Source organism: Lethenteron reissneri, chromosome 67 (genome assembly GCF_015708825.2).
Source record: "Lethenteron reissneri isolate LAM-NWPU_2019-01 chromosome 67, ASM1570882v1, whole genome shotgun sequence".
Lineage (NCBI taxonomy): Eukaryota > Metazoa > Chordata > Hyperoartia > Petromyzontiformes > Petromyzontidae > Lethenteron > Lethenteron reissneri.
In genome coordinates, this window is record NC_083845.1 from 2,028,093 (window position 1) to 2,053,614 (window position 25,522).

Here is a 25,522-nt window from a genome sequence, read left to right on the forward strand (position 1 = left end):
CCAACTGAGCTACACAACTTTATTTTCAGAAGCGACCTGGCCACAAATGATAGCCCAAGGAAAGTGGCTTCTCATCATCATCATGTGGAAATTTGTAGCAGCCAAATAATCTAAATGCGTGTTTCTAAATGTGGAGGGAAAAAAACGGAGGACCCGAAGAAAAATCCACGCAACAACAAGGAGAGAGACACGCAAACTCCAAATATACAGCAGCAGGCATCAGGGTCGGGATCGAACCCACGACCTCCTGTACACCAGGCAAGGTAGTTAACATTTCCTAGCCACCGTGATGATGATGATGAGAGAGACACGCAAACTCCAAATATACAACAGGCGTCAGAGTCGAGATTGAACCCACGACCTCCTGTAGACCAGGCGAGGTAGTTAACATCTCGCCACTGTGGTGCCAATGTCTATGACGCCAGTGCCCTGCATTCTCTAACCATGCGATAGACACACAGGGAGATTCAGCGGTAGTGATTTAATATCGGTGGTGATGATGCTGATGAATAAGAGCAGCTTAGTACATGAGGTATCATCGCTTACATTCTTACAGGGCAAGCGGCAGCCATCGCGCAGGAAGGGGTCACAGATACATCCTGCGGGAGATTCAGTCGGGGCGATGATTGTTGATGTGTGGTCTCGCCTAGTGCACCCCCTGTGGCAGCTGCCCCTGTGTATTCGTCTGGCGGGAGGGGGGATCTCATTCTTGCTGTGCACGATAATGTCAACATTATATTATAATGTAAACATTTTATTATAATGTGAACAAAAACTTTGATCTTTTTCACAAATGGGGTTTGAAGGATGGTGGCAAGTGTTGTCTTGATTTAAAGTTTTCGTGACTGCAGGGATCCATACTCTTTGGTTCTTTCGGTGATGATTGCTTGTGTTGCAATCGAAACGTCGTGATTTAATTTATTTTATTTTATACCTACGTGACTTTACCGAAAGAACCAAAGAGTAAGTGTTGTCTTGTTAAACTACGCCTTTTAAACTGAAAACTGCCGTACCTCTATTTAAATACACTATCGAAAAAATTATTTACACCCCTCTGTCAATCAACGTATTTATCAGTGTGGATCTGTGAACACACTTTGTAAAGAGTACATAAAACAGTACGCGTTTTCAATGCGCTGTTCATGTTGTAACAGGCGTTTATACCAATGTTACTCTACAGAGTAGTGGGTCGCCGCTCCTCTTATCTGCATTGATACGAGTGGCATGTGGGGACTATGGCTTAACCGCAAAAAAAAAAAACCTATCTGCACAGATGAATACGGACAAGAGACAGATGCCATCCAGACATCCACCCTACGTCCTTCCTTGTGGAAGAGATACGTAGATGACACGTTTGTCATCTGGCCACATGGCCTGCCAGCACTGAACCAATTTCTCAATCGCATCAATTCCATACATCCGTCTATCAAATTCACCATTGAAGTGAAAAGGATGGCAAGCTACCATTCCTGGATGTTTTGATCGAGAAGAGACCTGATGGCTCGTTGGGACATTCGGTCTACAGGAAAGCCACCCTCACGGATGCCTATCTAAAGCCTGACTCCCACCACCATCTGGCCCAGAATAATTCCCTCATCAAAACACTACACCATAGGGCCCGTTGCATCTCCGACCAGTACCACCTAGCCAGTGAGTTGGAGCACGTACACCAAGCCCTCAGGATGAACGGGTAGTCGGACCGTACAATCCGCAAAGCTGTCTTCCCCAGCCATGCGGAGACAACCTTCTGAGGATCCAACCATAACCATCACTTTACCGTACATAGCAGGGGTTACCAAAACGATTTCCAAAATCTTAAACAAACACAAGATCCAGGTTCGTTTCAATACAGTACACAAAATCCGTGATTTAATCCCATCTGTAAAAGATGTGATTCCTGACATGCAATACCCTGGCGTCTACAAACTGAGTTGTGGTTTGCTGCAGCAGTTACATTGGGGAAACGAAGCGACATGTCTCGGACCGCGTTCGTGAACACAAGGCAGATCTGAAACACGGTAGGACCAATATCTCTGCCGTTGCCGATCATTGTTTTAATGCTGTGGGCTCACACGAAATTGATTTTTCCAAGACGGAGGTACTCTGCAAACCCACTGGCTACCTTCAGAGATTTGTTCATGAAGCCACCCAGATATATAAACACAGACACAACTTCAACCGAGAGCATGGGTACAAACTGAGTAATCATTGGAAGGACGTTATTAACCAGGTAAAGTCTTAACTGACTGTGATGCTTCCATCCTACCTGCCTATGTCAGCTGTTATTTCGACTCTTTGTGTCTCTCTGTCTCTCTCATGCTCACATGTCCGTTGCATTGCACTCTCTTGCCTTTGGATTGCACTCTCATGCTCACAGGCCCTTTGGATTACACCCGTGGGGTTGCACTCCCTCGTCGAGGAGGCCGCTCTCCTTCTTTTCTACAGTTACATTCTAATTTATCACATTAACATAGCAACTTCCGTGTGCTCTAATTTCTCACATTAACATGCTAATCTCTCACAATAACATAGCCACTTCCGTGCCATCGTCGAGGAGGCCGCTCTACTCCTATCTTACAGTTACATGCTCATTTCTCACATTAACATCACTAGCCCTGGCCACTTCTTTATGACCCTTAGGCTCCACCCATTTCAAACATTTTAAAACAGTATGCCTTAGCAGCAGACCGAAACGTCGTGACTTATTTTATTTTATACCTACGTGACTTTACCGAAAGAACCAAAGAGTATGGATTCCTGCAGTCACGAAAGCTTCAAATCAAGACAGAGAAGCTTTATCAAACAGGAGAAATTAACGGTGCAACGCATCTCATCTCTTAAATATCTGCAGGTAATATGATTCTCATCGATTGATCCTGGCTACAAATACTAATGAAGATAAGAGAGCAGTTTCACTGTATTGTGCATACCGTGATGACTAATAGAGGACCTAAGTCGTGTAGGCAGTTTGAGCAGCTTTGGATGAGACTTATGATCCTGCCCATACCCGAACAAGCAGTGCATTCGCTTGTTCAGCTCTTCTGCGCATTCATCCTCGCTGCTGCGCTTGGATGACACGACAACAGAATGATCCACGCCAGGTGGGTCGCGGCGTTTATGTGCGCGGTGGGACGGAGTCGCCAAAAATAAAAATAATAATTACGATGTTGACTTCCGTTTATTCGGGACCTCGGGGTCCCGCCATAAGGTTCAAATGCACGTGGTGCTTATTGTTATAAAGCAGACGGCATGTAGTAGTAGTAGTCGTTTTTTACGATTAATAAGCACCGCAGCATTAACCAGGACAACCTGCCAGAATCGAGCCGCAAATCTTTGCAACGAGCCGGCCATCTCGTCGCCCGTACGTACAGCCCTTTGTCTTTAACAATACGAATTGTAATGTACATTTGTTAAAGTGGCACATTTCATCCGTAGATCCCACCAATGCGCCGCCGTGTGTGGAAAACCAATGAATAACAAAACTTGCAGTGTAGACAGACAGAACTAGGTGGGGGGTAAAGGCTGGTTTACCGACTTACACACCCACTCACCCACTCACTCACCCACTCACTCACCCACCCACTCACCCACCCATTCACTCACTCACTCACCCACCCACTCACCCACAAGACAGGACTTAAATGTATCTAGCAATTCTGATTGCCTTATTACCAAAGACAGAGCGTTCCACCGCTTGGGAGCTGTGCAGTGGTAAAGCCTGATCACTCACCCACCCACTCACCCAGGCAACCAGCAACCCACCCACTCACCCAGGCAACCAGCAACCCACCCACTCACCCAGGCAACCAGCAACCCACCCACTCATCCACCCACTCACCCAGGCAACCAGCCACCTCCCCACCCGCTCTCTCGCTCACTCACTCAACCACCCACTCACAGCTTGGGAGTTGCACACTGGCAAAATCGCGATCACCCCAGGCACAGAGCCTTGACCTCGGAGTCCTTAGAAGAAGGCGATCGGGGACCTCGTTGGAGAGTCAACATGGAGCGGTTCCTCTAAATACGTTGGGGTTAACCCATTGAGAGCCGTGTAGGTGAGCAGGAGGATCTGTAGTCCTTCCACTTGATACTTAACTGGTGGCCAGTGCAGAGACAAGAAAGCAGGTGTGTGGTGGTGATGATGATGATGATGTGTGCTCGCGAAACGGTGTGAGGACTCACGGGCTCGTTCCCAGTTGGGAGGGAGAATCCATTCGGGAAATCTCTCGGAGCAGCGCAACGCCACCGCGCGTGTGACAGAACAGCGGCCCTCAGAAGTGGGTACCACAGAGCGACCTCTGACATCCCTTCTACAAGTGACAATGGTCCACACAGAACGACCCTGAGAAGAGGATACCACAGAGCTGTCCCTGACATTTCTTCTTTTTCACTCTGGTACACACACAGCAGGGAGCACCCGCCCTGCCACCACAGCCTTCTCACCGATGCTATTCCATCAGTAAATTCCAACCTCCACAGGACCTCCACCAGTGGACGTCCACCACTTGGAGCTCCACCACTGGAGCCTCCACCACTCGGACCTCCTACCACTTGGAGCCTCCACCACTTGGAGCTCCACCACTTGGAGCTCCACCACTTGGAGCTCCACCACTGGACCTCTACCTTCCACCACTGCCCATCCACGTGCTGGCCACGTGAGCCCCCGCTGCCCCCCCCCCCCCCCGGCGGTCTTCCCGTGTGGCCGCTCACACGGAGGCGCCCACCCTGGCGGGCCGCCGCGTTGCGCACAGCGCGGGGACGCGCGGCAGCAGTTGCTGCCAGTTGCGGCGCGTCCACAGGCAGTAGAGGAGCGGGTTGAGGGCGCTGTTGAGGAGGCCCACGGCCATGCACAGCTCGCCCACGGTGTTGGCCGTCCTCTCGTCGCCGCTCCGGACCCCGCCGAAGCCGCCGCCGCCGCTCGAGTAGAGGTTCACCGCCGTGTAGGGGCACCAGGTGACGCAGAAGACGACGGTGAGCGCGAAGAGGAGGCGCAGGACGCTGTCCTTGGGGATGCGGCTGCCGCCGAAGCGCGAGAGGGCGCACAGCCGCCGGCACACGGCGCCGTAGCTGGCGCCGAGCACCGCGAAGGGCAGCGCGAAGCCCACGAGGTTGAGCAGCAGCCCGCGACCCGGCCGATTGCCCAGGCTCCACATGGCGAAGCGGTCTTCGGCGGCGTAGCCGCACACGGTGGCGCCGCCGGTGCCGTTGGCGCGGGCGTAGGCGGAGACGTCGGCCGTGAGGAGCGCGGCGAGGGCGGCCGACGGCAGCCACGAGGCGCAGAGCGCCGCGGCGGAGACGCGCGGCGAGCGCAGCAGCGCCGCCGAGGCGGGCGCCAGCACGACGGCGCAGCGCTCCACGCTGATCCAGCTGAGCGTGAGGGCGCTCGCGAAGAGGCCGAGCAGCAGCGAGAGGCCAGAGGCGCGGCACAGATGGGCGGCGGCGGCGCCGCGCGGCCACGCGTAGCCGTCGCGCACGTAGAGGCCCCAGGGGGGCAGCGCGGCCATCACGAGGGAGTCGGCCACGCTCAGGCTCAGGATGGGGATGGTGGTGGTGGTGGCGGCTGGCGGCGGCGGTGCCCGTCGCGGTGCGGTCCCGCAGGTGCTGCCGCACCGTCACGAACAGCACCAGCGCGTTGGCCACGGAGCCGACCGCGAATATTGAGAAGAGCATCGACGAGAAGAGGGGAAGAGTCCACGGGTAGACGGGGAGGTCGGGCTCTGCGATGGCAGAGGAGTCTCTGAGGCCACCACCACCGCTGCCGTGACCGCCACCATCGAGGATCGGGCCTCCGGGCCAGGAGGTGGCCTGGGTCGCCGCCTCAAGTCACGCTCAGGCCGGATTCCATGTCCCCCCGCGTGCTGTCCTCCGAGGTGGCGGAGAGAGAGAGAGAGACCTCTCGCTATGGTCTTATCTGCAGAGAGAGACCGGCACAGTTACATCACCAACATCATCATCATCATCGACAATCATCAATATCTTCAACAACAACCACCATCATCAACCATCGTTATCAACCAAGGCCGTAATTATAATATATATTGGGGGGGACACATCCCCCAATAATCAAATATGCCCCCTCCATATATTGCTATAAAAATATTTTTACAAATAATAATTGCGATGCTATGTAAACAAAAACAACTATTTGCTAAACCTTGGCCACAGTATCTGGACTTGTCTTCAAAACAATGCATAGATTATGTTTATATGATTGTGGTTATGGTTGTACTTTATGAATCCCTAATCTCTGCCATTACATACAATAACAAGAAAAAGCAATGTAATATAATACACTATTAGACATTATTGTAAAAAAAAAAATAAAAGTCCATCCTATGTGTTCGTGAATTTTTTTATATTTTAGGCAGGAAATAAGTTTATATTTATTTCTGGCACCCAGACCCCCTGGAAGATTTGGTCCCCCCCAATGTTGACTCCAAGGCCACGGCCTTGTTATCACCAAAAAGCTATAGACCATTGAGTCAAGCCACTGTGGTCTGAGCTTCTTCGACGGAGAAGCAGAAGAGCGTCCGCACACGAACTCTCTCTCTCTCTGCTGAAGACCTTTCGTCGTGGCCAGCAGCAGTCGCAGCAGTAGCAGCAGCAGGACCTCCACATCGCCATCTGGCCCCTGGACATGTTTCTGCTGCTGCTGCTACTGCCATGATTCGCAACAGGAGAATATAATCACCAAAAATCACCAGGATAATCCACAACAATCAAAATCATCAAGAAACATTATCAACAACAATCATAATCAACAACAACCATAATCATTAATCAACACCATCATCAACAATCCTTAACAACGATCATCATCAGTATTCAACATCACCATGAGCGGTCACCATCAACATCAACTCAAAAATGGTTACCACGATAATTATGACCGCCTCATCAGTACCAACTATCACAAATAACAAACTCCGTAACATCCGTCAACAACACTGTAGCCTTAAAATAATGTAGAGGGTGTCCGAAAATTAATAAACCAGAAGACAATGTAATCGTGTTATTGTTATTCGAGATACTGACGTACATTTGGTTGGATGTGCGCATTAGACGTAAGACAAGTGCAATGTACGGTGCATGTCTACAAAAATAATCCAAGGTTATTCTACCAGGAATTAATCCTAAAATCATACGAACTGATTTATAAAGTTTACATAGTCGGGAACAAAACGCAGATCTGCCTCTCTGCATACACAATAGCGGTATTGCATATCGTATACGAGCCATCAGCCCCGCGAAACCACTTACATGTTGCATGGAGAGGCAGGGCTCATGGCTATAAACATCTGGGCAGTTCACCAGCATTGGGATCAAGCGAGCCTGACTGCTGCTGATGAGACACTGAAAGTCAAAACTGGTCCTTGCATATTAAACATCTGGGCAGTTCACCAGCACTGTTCAAGTGAATCCGACTGCTGCTGAACAGAAACTGGATGTCTCAGTTTCAGTTTCATTTATTTGGTATAGCCCTGGGAGCCATTCGGCTCTTGAATTGGGTGCAACCGTAACAAACAAAAAATAAAAACATGAACAAGAAAACATCTTAAAGTGACTACGCGCAAACAGAAAAATCCAGGGAAAATCATCAAAAAACAGCAAAAACTTCCAGAAAAAGCACCGTATACCAACGCTGTGTGCAAAAATCCCAGTGTGATGCAAGTCAAACAACAACCACCACAAGACAACTTAGATCAAAGCCATCAGTCTAACTCCGTACTACAACAAACAAACATGGCCAAACCCAAAAACTTTTGAAATCACCAAAATAAAGCCATAAAAGCAATGTAACAGTGATCATAGGAACTGTGACCGAAATTTCACAATAAACGACATAAACAACATGTACCACCAAACCCTGTAGCCATAGCTGGCTGTCAAAACCACTCCTTGCCTATGAACATCTGACAGTTCACCAGCATTGGGTTGAAGCGAGCCTGACTCTGCTACTGATGAGACACTGAATATCTAAACCGGTCACAGAGTGTTGTTTGGACTGAATCAATGCTGCTGCGATTATGCACTCACAGAAGGCGGTGGGGCTGCTTAGATAGGCAGACAATATAGACTGTATTGGTATTTTGCTGATGTGGAGAGACATTGCCTGCTCATTAAAAAAACATTGATGCATGGGGTCAATTACTGTCCAGAACTTTGCTCACCCAAGCCACTGACTCCCCTCCGTACAGGTTCGACTCCCGGTCAGTCCGATAGCCGTGTGGTGAGCAGCATTCCCACCTGAGCTATTGACTTCCCTCCGTCAAGATCAGACTCCCAGTCAGTCCGATAGCCGTGAAGAGAACAGCATTGCCACCAAAGCCATTGACGTCCCTCTCTAGAGGTCCCACTCCCAGTCAGAAACGAAAGCCATGGAGTGAGCAGCATTCCCACCCGAGCACCGTTGCTTTTAATGCGTTACACGCCCCTCCCCTCGCCCCCACCGAGCTCCAGGTGAGAGGGGTCGCGCAGTCTAAGCACACCTGTACACCTGTCACCACCACCGCGCACCGTGGGGGGGGGGGGGGGGCGGTGTGGATCAACTCCTGGCGCAGCTGCTCAAAACCGGAGCCCTCTTCTGTGGCGGAGGAAGAGGAGCAGAAGGAGCAGGGGGAGGAGGAGGAGTGAGTCCATCACGTGGGCAGCCATCGGGTCGAGGAACACCGGGAACGGAACAAAAAACTTCAGACCTGTGGGCCAGACAATGGTAATGATATTCTTAGGTTTTTTCGGTAAAGTCACGTAGGTAAAACATTACAATTAATAAAAGTAAAATAAAATAAAAATCACGACGTTTCGGAGGCAACACAAGCTTCCGTCTTCAGGTGGAACCGTCACAGCCACGACAGCTGTATCAAGTAAATGAGAGATTGCAGGAGCTACCACTCCGTATATATAATGGTTGGAGAGGGGGGGAAGGGCCAAGTACAGCACACTTTTATTCATATGGTAAGGTGAGGCTTAAGAGGGTGAGCCTTTGTTATGGAGAGGTACGGTTTGTGACTCAACCTGTGACAAGGAGACAACCACTAAACATAGTAAACCTGTAATAGTCTGTCAAATAAGATTGGCCAACTAAGTGTAGTTAAATCTTTTTTTGCATGGTTAATCACATCTTTCCAATGATTACTCAGTTTGTAACCATCATCACGGTTGAAATTATGTCTGTGTTTGTATATTTGTATGGCTTCGTGTACAAACCTTTGATGGTAGCCAGGAGGTTTGCAGAGAACCTTGGTCTCGGAAAAGGCAATTTCATGAGAGCCCACCGATCCATGATGTTGTGGGGATGCGCCGTTGCCAGAACAGGGCATTGGTGATTACAGGCCCATGGGCTGCACAGAAGTCTAGCAGCCCACTACCGTTGTTATTGAGCTGAACTGGCCCATATCTTTCAATCAATCCGGCCCAAGTGCTTTTGTCATGACTTACTCGGGAATTAAAGTCACCCAACAGGATGACTCTATCCCGAGGGGTCACTTTAGCCAGCACCTGGGATAGGAGGTCATAGAAGGCATCTGACCCATCGGCCTGGTCTGCGTCCCTCCACTGATATTCATCTTCGGTGGTGTAAGCCGCCACCTCGCCTTTTTGTGATTGGGAGGCGAGTCCACAGCAGCCTGGAACTCCCAGCTTCCCACACCTCGCCTCCACGCTCCCACACCTCCTTCATTCTCTTGTTTAGAAGAGCCACTCCCTGTTGTTTTGCCAGCTCCCTGCGACGAGTGGAGGACTGTCCACCCATCACCACGATCACTGAAGCCAGATGAATTCTACCGGACCTCCCGCATTCTGCAGAAATCCAGGCGGCACTGGCCCAGCTTCCGCCAAATTGGGATTTGGTGAGAAGGCATCATGAACGCCGGTCCTCCTGGGGCCTCCAGCATGAGATTGGTTGGCTGTTTCCACCGTGGTAATTGGTCGGTAGAAAGTGTCAAGTGGAGACCCACACAGGCCCTGCTCGCACTCACTTCAAGCGTCAAGACACACTCACCTCCTGTTCAACACCCCTCACTCAAGTCCACCATACCACGTCCACACTCACTTCAAGCGTCAAGACACACTCACCTCCTGTTCAACACCCCTCACTCAAGTCCACCATACCACGTCCACACTCACTTCAGGCCTCAAGACACACTCACCTCCTGTTCAACACCACTCATTCAAGTCCACCATACCACGTCCACACTCACTTCAAGCGTCAAGACACACTCACCTCCTGTTCAACACCCCTCACTCAAGTTCACCATACCACGTCCACACTCACTTCAGGCCTCAAGACACACTCACCTCCTGTTCAACACCACTCATTCAAGTTCACCATACCACGTCCACACTCACTTCAAGCGTCAAAACACACTCACCTCCTGTTCAACACCACTCACTCAAGTCGACCATACCACGTCCACACTCACTTCAGGCCTCAAGACACACTCACCTCCTGTTCAACACCACTCATTCAAGTTCACCATACCACGTCCACACTCACTTCAAGCGTCAAGACACACTCACCTCCTGTTCACCACCACTCACTCAAGTCGACCATACCACGTCCACACTCACTTCAAGCGTCAAGACACACTCACCTCCTGTTCACCACCACTCACTCAAGTCGACCATACCACGTCCACACTCACTTCAAGCGTCAAGACACACTCACCTCCTGTTCACCACCACTCACTCAAGTCCACCATACCACGTCCACACTCACGCTACGCCTCACGCGCATGCATTGCATTATACACGGGCACCCTATACCATATACTACACTACACACTATACTCTTTGGTTCTTTCGGTAAAGTCACGTAGGTAGGTGATCTATTATTTTTCTACCTACGTGACTTTACCGAAAGAACCAAAGAGTATGGATTCCTGCAGTCACGAAAGCTTCAAATCAAGACTACAGACTATATTACATCACATACAACATTTATCTCACGCTTCTGTACGACACGCTACACTTTACTCGTCTCCATCCTACTGTGCATTACTGACGTGTATTAGTAGTCCACGTTAAATGTAATAGCACGCACACAGAGCTGTGCACACAAACACACACAACACGAATTTTCGGCAACAATCACCTCGACTCACTGTGAGATATCGAGACACACAGCCATAAACACAACTGCGACACGAAGTAAAACGACAAAGATCCCCCGTGTAGCCTTCATAGACTGTTGGGGCAAGTGCTGTTAGCGACTAGCCTTTAAAGGCCGGCACGACACACGATGAGGGTAGGTGGCCAGGACCACGCCCGGCCGCCTTTGTCTCCCTAGTGGCGATGTTTACTAAACACCGCACCAGGTACTGTACTAATTTGAGGCTGAGTCAACCTAGAGGAGGCACAGGACCGGTTCAGATAATCGTCACTGGTGTTGGCCGTCAGCGGGAATCGAACTCTGATCGCCGGGTTCGTAGCGCAGCGTGCTAACCACTACGCCACCGCTCCTTAGTGACACACACACAGACACACACACACAGACACACACTCACAGACACACACAGCGACACACGCACACACACACAGTCGCACAAACACAGCCACACACACACAGCGACACACGTACACACAGACACACACAGCAACACACGCACACACAGACACACACACAGACACACGCACACACAGACACACACACACACAGCGACACACGCACACACAGACACACACACACAGCGACACACGCACACACAGCGACACACGCACACACAGACACACGCACACACAGACACACACACACAGCGACACACGCACACACAGACACACGCACACACAGACACACAGAGACACACACACACGCACACAGCCACATACAGACACACACACACAGACAAACGCACACACAGACACACACACAGCGACACACACACACAGCGCACACAGCACAGTGGCGGCACTAAAACAACTCGGCATATTAAAAACCCATCAGCAGCAGCACACGGGGCAGAGGTTAAGAGGAACGTGGGGGGCCGAGGAGCTGGGGGGGGGGGGTCAGCACCACGGACAGCTGCGTCGCAGACAATCCGCGCGTGGGGTTCACAATACGAGTGCTGGGTTGGGCCAAGTTCACGATTGATGTGGGATGATCCGGGACAACTCCACGTCGAGCCGCTCAACCCGGAGCCCAGTGGCGTGACGAGCAAGAGGGGGAGGCAGGGGGTGCATGGCTCCCTTCCCCGAGAGGCCAAAGCTATGAGTATGGGTCCCCCTTGACAACCACCACCGTGGTGAGATGTGCTTTCAACAACAGTGTAAAAGAACAACATTTTATTTAAAACGCGGTCAAATATATATATATATATTTTAAATGCTTTCATTTACTGTCCACGTTTCATAAAAAAAATTGTAATCAGAGTCAGTAATGTAATACTGCAAAAAGGTAACTACGGAGCTGTATCGGTTGCATTTGTGCGAAGACGAAACGCCCCCTACAGCGCTAAATGTTCGAGACCGTGAGGCCGCGATAAATAAAAGCCTCGGTGCGAACGTGCGAGACAAATTACAGCATTGGGGCATCACCCTGACCAATTGCCACACCCACTGAGCTGATAATGTAGTTACTACACCACTGATAATATAGTTACTACGCCACTGATAATGTAGTCACTAAGCCACTGATAATGTAGTTACTACACCACTGATAATGTAGTCACCACGCCATTGATTATGTAGTTACTACACCACTGATAATGTAGTTACTACGCCACTGATAATGTAGTCACTACGCCACTGATTATGTAGTCACTACGCCACTGATTATGTAGTTACTACACCACTGATAATGTAGTTACTACGCCACTGATAATGTAGTCACTACGCCACTGATTATGTAGTCACTACGCCACTGATTATGTAGTTACTACGCCACTGATAATGTAGTCACTACGCCACTGATAATGTAGTCACTACGCCACTGATAATGTAGTTACTACACCACTGATAATGTAGTTACTACACCACTGATAATGTAGCTACTACACCACTGATAATGTAGTTACTACACCACTGATAATGTAGTTACTACGCCACTGATAATGTAGTTACTACACCACTGATAATGTAGTTACTGCACCACTGATAATGTAGTTACTACGTCACTGATAATGTAGTTACTACACCACTGATAATGTAGTTACTGCACCACTGATAATGTAGCTACTACACCACTGATAATGTAGTTACTACGTCACTGATAATGTAGTCACTACACCACTGATAATGTAGCTACTACACCACTGATAATGTAGTTACTACACCACTGATAATGTAGTTACTACGTCACTGATAATGTAGTTACTACACCACTGATAATGTAGTTACTACGTCACTGATAATGTAGTTACTACACCACTGATAATGTAGTTACTACGTCACTGATAATGTAGTTACTACACCACTGATAATGTAGCTACTACACCACTGATAATGTAGTTACTACGTCACTGATAATGTAGTTACTACACCACTGATAATGTAGCTACTACACCACTGATAATGTAGTTACTACACCACTGATAATGTAGTTACTACACCACTGATAATGTAGTTACTACGTCACTGATAATGCAGTTACTACACCACTGATAATGTAGTTACTACGTCACTGATAATGTAGTTACTACACCACTGATAATGTAGCTACTACACCACTGATAATGTAGTTACTACGTCACTGATAATGTAGTTACTACACCACTGATAATGTAGCTACTACACCACTGATAATGTAGTTACTACACCACTGATAATGTAGTTACTACACCACTGATAATGTAGTTACTACGTCACTGATAATGTAGTTACTACACCACTGATAATGCAGTTACTACGTCACTGATAATGTAGTTACTACACCACTGATAATGCAGTTACTACGTCACTGATAATGTAGCTACTACACCACTGATAATGTAGTTACTACACCACTGATAATGTAGTTACTACGCCACTGATAATGTAGTTACTACACCACTGATAATGCAGTTACTGCACCACTGATAATGTAGTTACTACGCCACTGATAATGTAGTTACTACACCACTGATAATGTAGTTACTATACCACTGATAATGTAGTTACTACGCCACTGATAATGTAGTTACTACGCCACTGATAATGTAGTTACTGCACCACTGATAATGTAGTTACTACGCCACTGATAATGTAGTTACTACGCCACTGATAATGTAGTTACTATACCACTGATAATGTAGTTACTACACCACTGATAATGTAGTTACTACGCCACTGATAATGTAGTTACTACGCCACTGATAATGTAGTTACTACGCCACTGATAATGTAGTTACTACACCACTGATAATGTAGTTACTAGGCCACTGATAATGTAGTTACTACGCCACTGATAATGTAGTTACTACGCCACTGATAATGTAGTTACTGCACCACTGATAATGTAGTTACTACGCCACTGATAATGTAGTTACTACGCCACTGATAATGTAGTTACTACGCCACTGATAATGTAGTTACTACACCACTGATAATGTAGTTACTATACCACTGATAATGTAGTCACTACACTAGTGATAATGTAGTTACTGCACTCCTTATAATTCGATGAGATATGTAAATATTATATCTTTAATATTGGAGAAAAGCGAAGGAGGAGGATTTCCTGGTTATCTCGGGGTTTATTTATATTCTGCGCAGTGATGTTATTGGGTCTGAAATAGAAGCGCGTGCTTGGTCAAATGTAGGAAAAGACAACACAGCGAGACACAAACAAAGACAAAGATCCCCCGAATAGGCTTAACATGCTTTCGCGGCAAGTACTGTGAGCGAGTAGCACCTATATTGAATGTCGGCAAGGCACACGAGGGTGTGGATGAGCAGCGAGACAAGACAGAGAGACACACACAGCGAGACACAGACAGAGACACAGCGAGACACACACAGAGACACACACAGAGACACAGAGAGACACACAGAGACACAGAGACACACACAGAGACACAGATAGAGAGACACACACAGAGACACAGAGAGACACACAGAGACACAGAGACACACACAGAGACACAGAGAGAGAGACACACACAGAGACACAGAGAGACACACAGAGACACACAGAGAGACACAGCGAGACACACACAGAGACACACACACAGAGACACACACAGAGACACAGAGAGACACACAGAGACACAGAGACACAGACAGAGAGACACAGACATAGAGACACACACAGAGACACAGATAGACACACAGAGACACAGAGACACAGACAGAGAGACACAGACATAGAGACACACACAGAGACACAGAGAGACACACAGAGACACAGAGACACAGACAGAGAGACACAGACATAGAGACACACACAGAGACACAGAGAGACACACAGAGACACAGAGACACAGACAGAGAGACACAGACATAGAGACACACACAGAGACACAGAGAGACACACAGAGACACAGAGACACAGATAGAGAGACACAGACATAGAGACACACACAGAGACACACAGAGAGACACAGCGAGACAAGACAGAGAGACACAGACAGAGAGACACACACAGAGACACACAGAGAGACACACACAGAGACACACAGACAGAGACACAGACAGAGACACACAGAGAGACACAGCGAGACACACAGAGAGACACAGCGAGACACAGACAGAGACACACACAGAGACACACACAGAGAGACACGCAGAGACACACACAGAGACACAAAGACACAGAGAGAGAGACACACAGAGCGAGACACAGACAGATAGACACACACAGAGAGACACAGACAGAGAGACACACACAGAGACACACACAGAGACACACAGAGACACAGCGAGACGCACACAGAGAGACACACAGAGAGACACACAGAGACACAGACAGAGAGACACAGACAGAGAGACACACAGACAGAGAGACACAGACACAGACAGAGAGACACACAGAGACACACACAGAGACACAGCGAGACACACAGAGAGACACACACAGAGAGACACACACAGACAGAGAGACACACACAGAGAGACACACAGAGACACAGAGACACAGAGACACAGACACGGAGAGAGACACACAGAGACACAGAGACACAGCGAGACGCACACACACGGAGAGAGACACACAGAGACACAGCGAGACACAGACAGAGAGACACACACAGAGAGACACACAGAGACACAGACAGAGAGACACAGACAGAGAGACACACAGACAGAGAGACACAGACACAGACAGAGAGACACACAGAGACACACACAGAGACACAGCGAGACACACAGAGAGACACACACAGAGAGACACACACAGACAGAGAGACACACACAGAGAGACACACACAGAGAGACACACAGAGACACAGAGACACAGAGACACAGACACGGAGAGAGACACACAGAGACACAGAGACACAGCGAGACGCACACACACGGAGAGAGACACACAGAGACACAGCGAGACACAGACAGAGAGACACACACAGAGAGACACACACAGAGACACACAGAGACACACAGAGACACAGCGAGACACAGACAGAGACAGAGCGAGACACAGACAGACAGACACAGAGAGACACACACAGAGACACACACAGAGACACAGACAGAGACAGAGCGAGACACAGACAGAGACACACACACAGACAGAGAGACACACAGACAGAGAGACACAGACACAGACAGAGAGACACACAGAGACACACACAGAGACACAGCGAGACACACAGAGAGACACACACAGAGAGACACACACAGACAGAGAGACACACACAGAGAGACACACACAGAGAGACACACAGAGACACAGAGACACAGAGACACAGACAGAGAGACACACAGAGCGGGACACAGAGACACAGCGAGACGCACACAGAGAGACACACGGAGACACAGCGAGACACAGACAGAGAGACACACACAGAGAGACACACACAGAGAGACACAGAGACACACAGAGACACACAGAGACACAGCGAGACACAGACAGAGACAGAGCGAGACACAGACAGAGAGACACAGAGAGACACACACAGAGACACACACAGAGACACAGACAGAGACAGAGCGAGACACAGACAGAGACACACACACAGACAGAGAGACACACAGACAAAGAGACACAGACACAGACAGAGAGACACACAGAGACACACACAGAGACACAGCGAGACACACAGAGAGACACACACAGAGAGACACACACAGACAGAGAGACACACACAGAGAGACACACACAGAGAGACACACAGAGACACAGAGACACAGAGACACAGACAGAGAGACACACAGAGCGGGACACAGAGACACAGCGAGACGCACACAGAGAGACACACAGAGACACAGCGAGACACAGACAGAGAGACACACACAGAGAGACACACACAGAGAGACACAGAGACACACAGAGACACACAGAGACACAGCGAGACACAGACAGAGACAGAGCGAGACACAGACAGAGAGACACAGAGAGACACACACAGAGACACACACAGAGACACAGACAGAGAGACACAGACAGAGAGACACACGCAGAGACACAGAGAGACACACAGAGCCACTGCGAGACACAGATAGAGAGACACAGCGAGACACAAACAGAGAGACACACAGAGCGGGACACAGAGACACAGCGAGACGCACACAGAGAGACACACAGAGACACAGCGAGACACAGACAGAGACAGAGCGAGACACAGACAGAGAGACACAGACAGAGAGACACACACAGAGACACAGAGAGACACACAGAGCCACTGCGAGACACAGATAGAGAGACACAGCGAGACACAAACAGAGAGACACACAGAGCGGGACACAGAGACACAGCGAGACGCACACAGAGAGACACACAGAGACACAGCGAGACACAGACAGAGACAGAGCGAGACACAGACAGAGAGACACAGACAGAGAGACACACACAGAGACACAGAGAGACACACAGAGCGGGACACAGAGACACAAACAGAGAGACACACAGAGCGGGACACAGAGACACAGCGAGACACAGACAAAGAGATACACACAGATACAGCGAGACACACGGAGACACAGCAGCAGACAGAAAGCAAGACACACACAGAGACACAGCGAGACACACACAGCGAGACACACACAGAGACACAGCGAGGCCCAGACAGAGAAACAGCGGGGCAGGCAAAAAGACACACAGAGAGACAACACAGAGAGACACACACAGACACACAGACACACAGAGAGACACACACAGACACATAGCGAGACACAGAGACAACAATACCACGTTTTGCAAGCAAAGCGACACAAAAACAAAGACCCCGGTATAGCCTTAACAGAATTGTATGGGCTTGTGCTGTTAGCTAGCACATATGAAAACCGGAACAGCACTCGAGGGGTGGGTGGCCAGTACTTTGCCCGGCCACCTTTGTATCCCCAGTGGTAATGTTTACTATACACCGCACTGGATACTCATTTGAGGCTGAGTCGACCTAGGGAAGGCCCAGAAACCAGTTCAAATAATCGTCACCGGTGTTGTCCATGAGCGTGAATCAAACTCAGGTCGCCGTGTTCGTAGCGCAGTGCGCTAACTGATGCACCACCGCTCCCCACAAAGACAAAGATCTCCCAAATAGCCTAGGCAGACTGTTGGGGCAAGTGCTGTTAGGGAGCACCAATGAAGGCCGGCAGTGTACACGAGGGGGTGGGTGGCCCACACCACGCCCGGCCGCCTTTGCCTCCCCAGTTGCGATAATTTCACACGGCACCAGATACTCATTTGAGGCTGAGCCGACCTAGAGACAAGAACACACACCAGCGACACACACACAGAGACATACACAGCACCGTGGCGATACTAAAACAACTCGGCATATTGAAAACCCATCAACAGCGCCACGCGGAGCAGGGGTTAAGGGGCCCCTGGGGGACTGAGGGGGCGGGGCGGAGGGTGGAGGAGGGAGGGGTCAGTCAGCACCACGGACAGCTGCATCCCAGACGCAATCAGCCTGTGGGTTTCACGCTCAGAGTTCGGGAGTTCCGGCCACGTTAGCGGATAATCTTGAACAATCTTGCCGCACATTTGTTTTGTCAATAATCCTCCCCCACCTCTCACCACCACCACCCAACTGCAACGCAGCCAAACAAATACATTTATTTAAATTGTCATGTGGTGCACTCGCGTTTAAGGACTCGATCGCGAGCGTGTGAGAGGCAGCAGAAGGAACGGAAGCAGCAGCAGCAGAAGCAGAAGCAGCAGCAACAGCAGCAGCAGAAGCAGCAGCAAAAGCAGCAGCAGAAGCAGCAGCAGATGCAGCAGCAGAATCAGCAGCAGATTTAGAGCACCAGAAGCAGAAGCAGCAGATGCAGCAGCAGAAGCAGCAGCAGCAGATGCAGCAGCAGAATCAGCAGCAGATTTAGAGCAGCAGAAGCAGAAGCAGCAGATGCAGCAGCAGATGCAGCAGCAGAAGCAGCAGCAGATGCAGCAGCAGCAGATGCAGCAGCAGATCCATCAGCAGCAGAAGCAGCAGCAGCGGATGCAGCAGCAGAAGCAGCAGCAGATTCAGAAGCAGATGCAGAAGCAGCAGCCAAAGGAGCAGGAGCAGCGTGGTTCCCAGACTCTCCCAACTCGCCACCCACCTGAGTAGCCAGGCCTTTGTCCCGAGATCCTCGCTGATCTCATCAAGGAGCCATCATCACCACGCCTACTCCCGTCATCCTCGCAGCGGCTGACGTCTGCTGATGTCCATGTGGAGTTTGAGGTGTTTCTCTCTCTCCCCGTGGTCGCGTGGATTTTGCTCCGGGTCCTCCGGTTTTTCCCTCCACTGTTTGTAATCGACGTCACTACGCGTTTAGAGTGTTTGGCTGCTGCTCTCAATGTGCGCCTGATGCTGATAAGTCCACTTCGTTGAGCTATCATTTGTGGTCAAGTCACTTCTGAAAAATAGCTACATTGCTCAATGGCCCTGACCTGGTAAAATAGAAATATGGTACATATAGTTGCGGCTAACCGTCGAACAAAGACGGCCAGTGCACTTTCAGATGCACTTCTGTGGCCGTCTGGAACGTTCTTCCTTCTGATACTAGGAAGCCACTGGAGCTATGCACTTGTAAATAATCTAGACTGAAAACTCACTTCTTTACCACTGCTTTTGTGTTTAGTTTGTTGTCCTCCCCCCCCACCTCCGATTAGCACGGTTGGCTACGTGCAGTGTGAAATAAATTCAACATCTTACAACATATTCTTGGTTCTTTCGGTAAAGTCACGTAGAAGGGAAATAATAAAATAATAAAATAAAACAATCAAATTCTCACGAAAACCGGATGATGATTGCTTGTGTTGTAATCGAAACGTCGTGAGAAGTTTATTGTTTTATTTGTATTATTTTATTATTTCCATTCTACGTGACTTTACCGAAATAACCAAGAATCCCTGCAGTCACGAAAGCTTTAAATCGAAAAATTCGAAATCTTACATCATAGTTACTTACATACAGACCCATGCGAGGTGAGGCCGCGTGAGAAAAACAGTGGCGACCACTGCTGGTGACTTCTAAGCAGCTACACACCAGCAACCTAATTCAACTAGGGGGGCCTATGCAAGTTCCGACTGTGCCCCCCCCCTCCTTTCTCCCACCTCACTTTTACTGAAATAGCTCCGGATGGTTGAACTCGGTGGTTCTTCTTAACCTGGGGTGCACGCTGCACCCCCTGGGGGTGCGAGATGCCCTTCATGGGGGTGCGAGACGTGGACAGATTTTTTAGAAGGTCAATCATCGAAACACGAGTTAACTACGGCCACGCTGAGTACAACTTACTCTTATAATTGATGTGGAGGGGAAAACCGGACGATCCGGAGAAAAATCCACGCGACCACGGGGAGAGAAATGCGCAAACTCCAAGTATAGAGCAGCAGGCGTCTGGGTCGGGATTGAACGCACGACCTCCCGCATACCAGGCGAGGTAGTTAACATCTCCTAGACACCGCGGCGCCATGTAAACGTTACAATAACTCACAATTAAGTTGTCCTGCGTCTTGCTTTCATGCCTGCCCATCGGTCTCGGATTTCCTCGCGCAACTTTATTCTGCTCTGTTGATATGATGTGCTGATGCGGTTACATAATCATCGGGCTTTCTCCATGGTAGCCCGCAGGAATTTTTTTGAATGAATAAATATTTTTAAAAATGCTGTACTTGTTATCTGTTGATTCAGGGGATCCCCTCGCATAACGCTGCCACATACGTGCAATCATATTCGGGGCCCTGTGGTCTCTAAGTGGTACAGGGCACACGCGCGAACGTTTGTCAATCCTCCCACACGCTGCGGAAGTGGCGTTCAGCTCCACGGGTGTGGGCATCTGGGGAGTCTGCCTGTGTGCGACGGCGTTGAGAGTTCGGCTCACAGGGTGATGGCGCAGCTGGGCAGACACACACGGAGACAACCGCCATTCGCCACTAAGTGGCGGTGACGTCACCACGACGCTTGTGCCAGGCCATGTGCACCTTGAGGCCACGTGAAGTGTCGAACGCTCGCTGGCAGGAAGCCACGGGGCAGACCCAGCAGGTGCCACGGGTCGACGGACTGAGATGACTGAGATGACTGGCTGATGCACCACCTGTGCCCCCTACTGTGCCAACTTGCTGCATTTTATCCGCCAGGCGCTCCGCTCGTTGTTGTGAGCATCGCTCCACTGCCCTCCACTGTTGCTGGAGGGCGACTGCCTCCAACTGCACAGGAGCGTCCTTCACGAGCCTCCTCCATCGAGGCCGAACTTTACACCGCTGGTACCAGTCTTCGGCATGTCCACTCAGCTCCACATGTCCCTGACTGTATCAGTCCATCTCTTCTCTAGCCCGTGCCGCGCCCGTTTATTCCCCTTCATCCAGTAAAACAGAAGTTGCTTGGATATGCGGGGCTGGGCATGCGGGCTACATGACCCAGCCAATGCACCTACTCACTCACACAGTAATAAAAAAAAACTCACTCACTTACACATTCACTCACCCAGTCTCGCTCACACATCCACCCACTCACTCAAACAATAATTAGTGCGCGCACTCACCCACCCACTCACTCTTCGACTCACACATTCACCAACTCACTCACACAGTCATTAACAAACTCACCCACTTACACTTTCACTCACTCACCCGCTCATTCACACAGTCATGCACTCACTCACTCACCCATTCACTCTCCCACTCACTCACTCACACACGGATATTATTTCTAGACGTGCCCATGTCTTGAACAGATTCTCGCCGATTCTCCTGCTCCTCCTCTGCCAAGCCCACGGCAATGGCTGGAGACCGTCAATTGGCGCATTTATCTGCAGGCCCCCACGAGGTGTCGCTCCTCAGACTGCTGCGGGATGACCTCAGCAGCTGCGAACTCGGAGATGGAGTGAGGCTGCTGCTGCTGCTGGAGGCCGTCCATAAATGACGTCACGCGATTTTGGACGATTTTTGACCCCCCCCCCCTTCGTCACTTGGCGTCACAAAAAGTCAGACCCCCCCCTTCTAATATGACGTCATATAGCTCTGACCCCCCCCCCAAATAAAACATGCTTCAAATTCAAATCGCTTTAAACTATTGTCATTGTAGTGCGTATTTAATGTGTCGCTGCACTCTGATGTTGTAGGAGAAAACATTTATTAAAACGTCAATTTTATTAAGTAGAACGTGTTGTCTATATTTATTTAAAGTTGCGCATTTTTACGTGACGTCACATTTCTCAACCCCCCCCCCCTCGTCACACATCGTCACAAATGTCTGACCCCCCCCCCCCTAGGTGCGTGACGTTATTTATGGACGGCCCCTTATCATATCGACTGACTGTGTGCGCTTCAGGTAAGACGCACCAACTCCATCTCCTCCTCCACCACGTTACGAATCATGGCGTAACCCGGGCTGCTGCTACTGCTGCTGTTGTTGTTGCTGGCAGGGCCGCCTACGTGATGAACACAACAACGACGACAATCAGCGGGTGGCGGTCAGCACCCCCACCCCCTGGACAGCCTCGCTCAGCCCGGCCGCTTCTTCTCGGCCACCCAAGCGAGTGGTGTACACACATCGCGGGCCGTGCTTCGCCGCGTTCAATCCATGCCATGCTGACAGATTGGGAGGGATCCGTGGGGTGGAAGTGGGGAGGGAGGGAAGGGGAGAGGCGGGTTGACGTTTGCTCAACCGGCTCCGGGCACCGAGCAAGCGAAATCGCTCTTCGCCCGACGCCGCGAGCGATCTCAATCGTCCCCGCGTTCGGAGCTCGTGCGCCGGCGAGCGTGAAAGTTTTTTCGCCGTCGCTCAAGCGGTGTGAGCCCTCGGTGCTTGTGTTCTGCTCGTCCATTTGCGCGCGATGTCAAGCAACCGGCCGCCGTCCAGTGAGCCAGAGTCGCCAATGCGTGTTACGTTGTGTACGTTGCACTGCTTTCGCACGGTACGTAGCCGACCGTGCTAACCGGAGGTGCGGGGTCTACTGCTGCTGCTGGCAATGACGAAGAGGACTTCAGGAGATAGACAATTTTGTGTCACTGTTCCTCCTCCTCTGCATCCGTTTGTAGTGACATCGCGGGATGTCGCTGTGTAGTGCCAACCCTAGAGAGGCACGGCGTGCGGTGTGGCGACATCGCGGACACCACGATGGTGTGGGTGTAGTACCGCCCCTAGAGGGGCTTGGTCAGCGCTGATTGATAGCGCTGAGTGGCACCACGCTTGGCGTGCAGTGCCGGCCCTACAGGAGAGGGTGTGGGAGTGCCGGCCGTAGGAATGGGGTTACTAAAGGCCATGGCACTCTGGTTGACCCGAGAGGACAGGTGACCGGTTAAGTCTATAAAGGGCTAGGGGTGGTCACGTGGTCGAGGTCGAGATCCTGCTCGAGGATTCTGGAAGGTGGGCGTGGCCAAGGGCGGAGCCAGCCACGCCGCAGAGGATATAAGCCGGGTCCCCCAGAGGGACCGCGTTGTTGTTCATCCTGAAGAAACCTTCGTCTACGTCCTACGTTCTACAAGTTTCCAACACGTGGACCTGGACCCAAGCTGTGGTCCGGTCCGTAGTAGCCAGTTATGTTGTAACTAGTGTAGTTAGCCTGGTGGTCACCACCTGGTTAACTATACCAGTCACGTGGTAACTGGTGTAGTTAGCATGATGGTCACCACCTGGTTAACTACACCAGTCATGTGGTAACTGGTGTAGTTAGCCTGGTGGTCACCACCACAGGTTGTTATTCTGTTAAGGGGCAGTTACCCCGTGTGTTGGTGTTAAATAAATGTGTTGCCTCCAAGTGTACGTCTGCGACTCAGTTGAACTCACTACACGTTCAAGGAGCGCAGTCTGCAGTGGTTTACTATGCATCTCTGCGTGTATCTATATGTCTCGATGTGTCCCTATGGGTTTACTATATGGTCCATAGTTTGGTTGCATGGCCACAATCACACATTGGCGTGTCTTTAATGCATCTCTACGCATCTCTCGGAGTCTCTATGTATTTATGTGACTCTCTATGTATCCCTATAAGTCTATATGTGTCTCTATGGGTCCCTATGGGTCTTTGTGTATCTATATGGGACTTTATATGGCTTTATGGATCTCTATTTATGCATATTGGTGTCTATTAATCTTTATTGATGTCTATAAATCTATATGGGTCTCTGTGTGTATCTCTATAAGTCTTCACATGTCTCTGTGGATCTCTATATATGTGTAGTGGTTTAACGCGCGCCAAGGGGAGTAATTGTAAACACGTGCGGGTTGGGAACATTGGGGTCGAATCGGGACATGCTGCTGTTGCTGGGGGCCAACGAGTGAGTCGGAGACGGCCTGTTAGGCAATTATGGATGTAGGGCAGTGATTGGCCGGTTGTTGTTGTTGAGTACAAGGTGGCGCCTCCAAGTCTGGGAATGGAGACAGGTGGCAGCAGGGCGTTAGGGGGGGCGCCAACTAATTAATTGGGAATTAATGAGGAGGGGCATGAATAGGGGAGCGTCAGAGCAAGACGCGGAGTTGTGCTGGGAGCTGGACGAAGTCGGTCGGAGCAGAAGAAGTGTAGAGTAGCAGTGGAGTAGAAGAAGAAGTGTAGGGTAGCAGTGGAGACGGAGGAGCTGAACGAGAGAGATAGTCGGACTGAGACGGAGAAGCCGAGAGAGAGCGACGGCTGGAGTGGGACGGGGAAGCAGAGAAGGGAGTCGGGAGAGGCGGAGAGAGAGAGGGAGGAACGGAGCGAGCGAGGCCGGAGGAGCGCGGCGAGCGAACGGAGGACGCGTTAAAGGATGGTCGCGAAATGTGCTGTGTTGGACAAATAAAGTGAAGACAGAAAAAGAAGAAGTTGTCCGCGTAAAGTTCAGCACTACATATGTATATGATGGTGAGCGAAATGGCGACGTCCAGGTTGGAGAAGAACACCCCGACGATGGGCAGCACGATGGCGTGATGCTCGACAATCCTGCGAATGACGGTGCGGGTCGACGGGCCCTCGTATTCCTGCGTAAATATGTGTACCAAGGTCTTGAACTTGTCACTGCCGGCGGCTCGCAATGAGATTCGCACCTTGG

General features: G+C 50.2%; 1 protein-coding gene across 1 annotated transcript; it reads right to left on the reverse strand.

Annotated features, from left to right (window-relative positions):
* Positions 1–4,706: 4,706 nt before the first annotated feature.
* Positions 4,707–5,504, reverse strand: LOC133360096 (type-1 angiotensin II receptor A-like). The gene has a single exon (XM_061578683.1). It carries the CDS (start codon positions 5,502–5,504, stop codon positions 4,707–4,709), a length of 798 nt encoding a protein of 265 aa, XP_061434667.1.
* Between the last annotated feature and the right edge of the window lie 20,018 nt (positions 5,505–25,522).

Coding starts and splice junctions, on each gene's coding strand:
- LOC133360096 (XM_061578683.1), bottom strand. CDS start 5,504: ATGGCCGCGCTGCCCCCCTGGGGCCTCTACGTGCGCGACGGCTACGCG.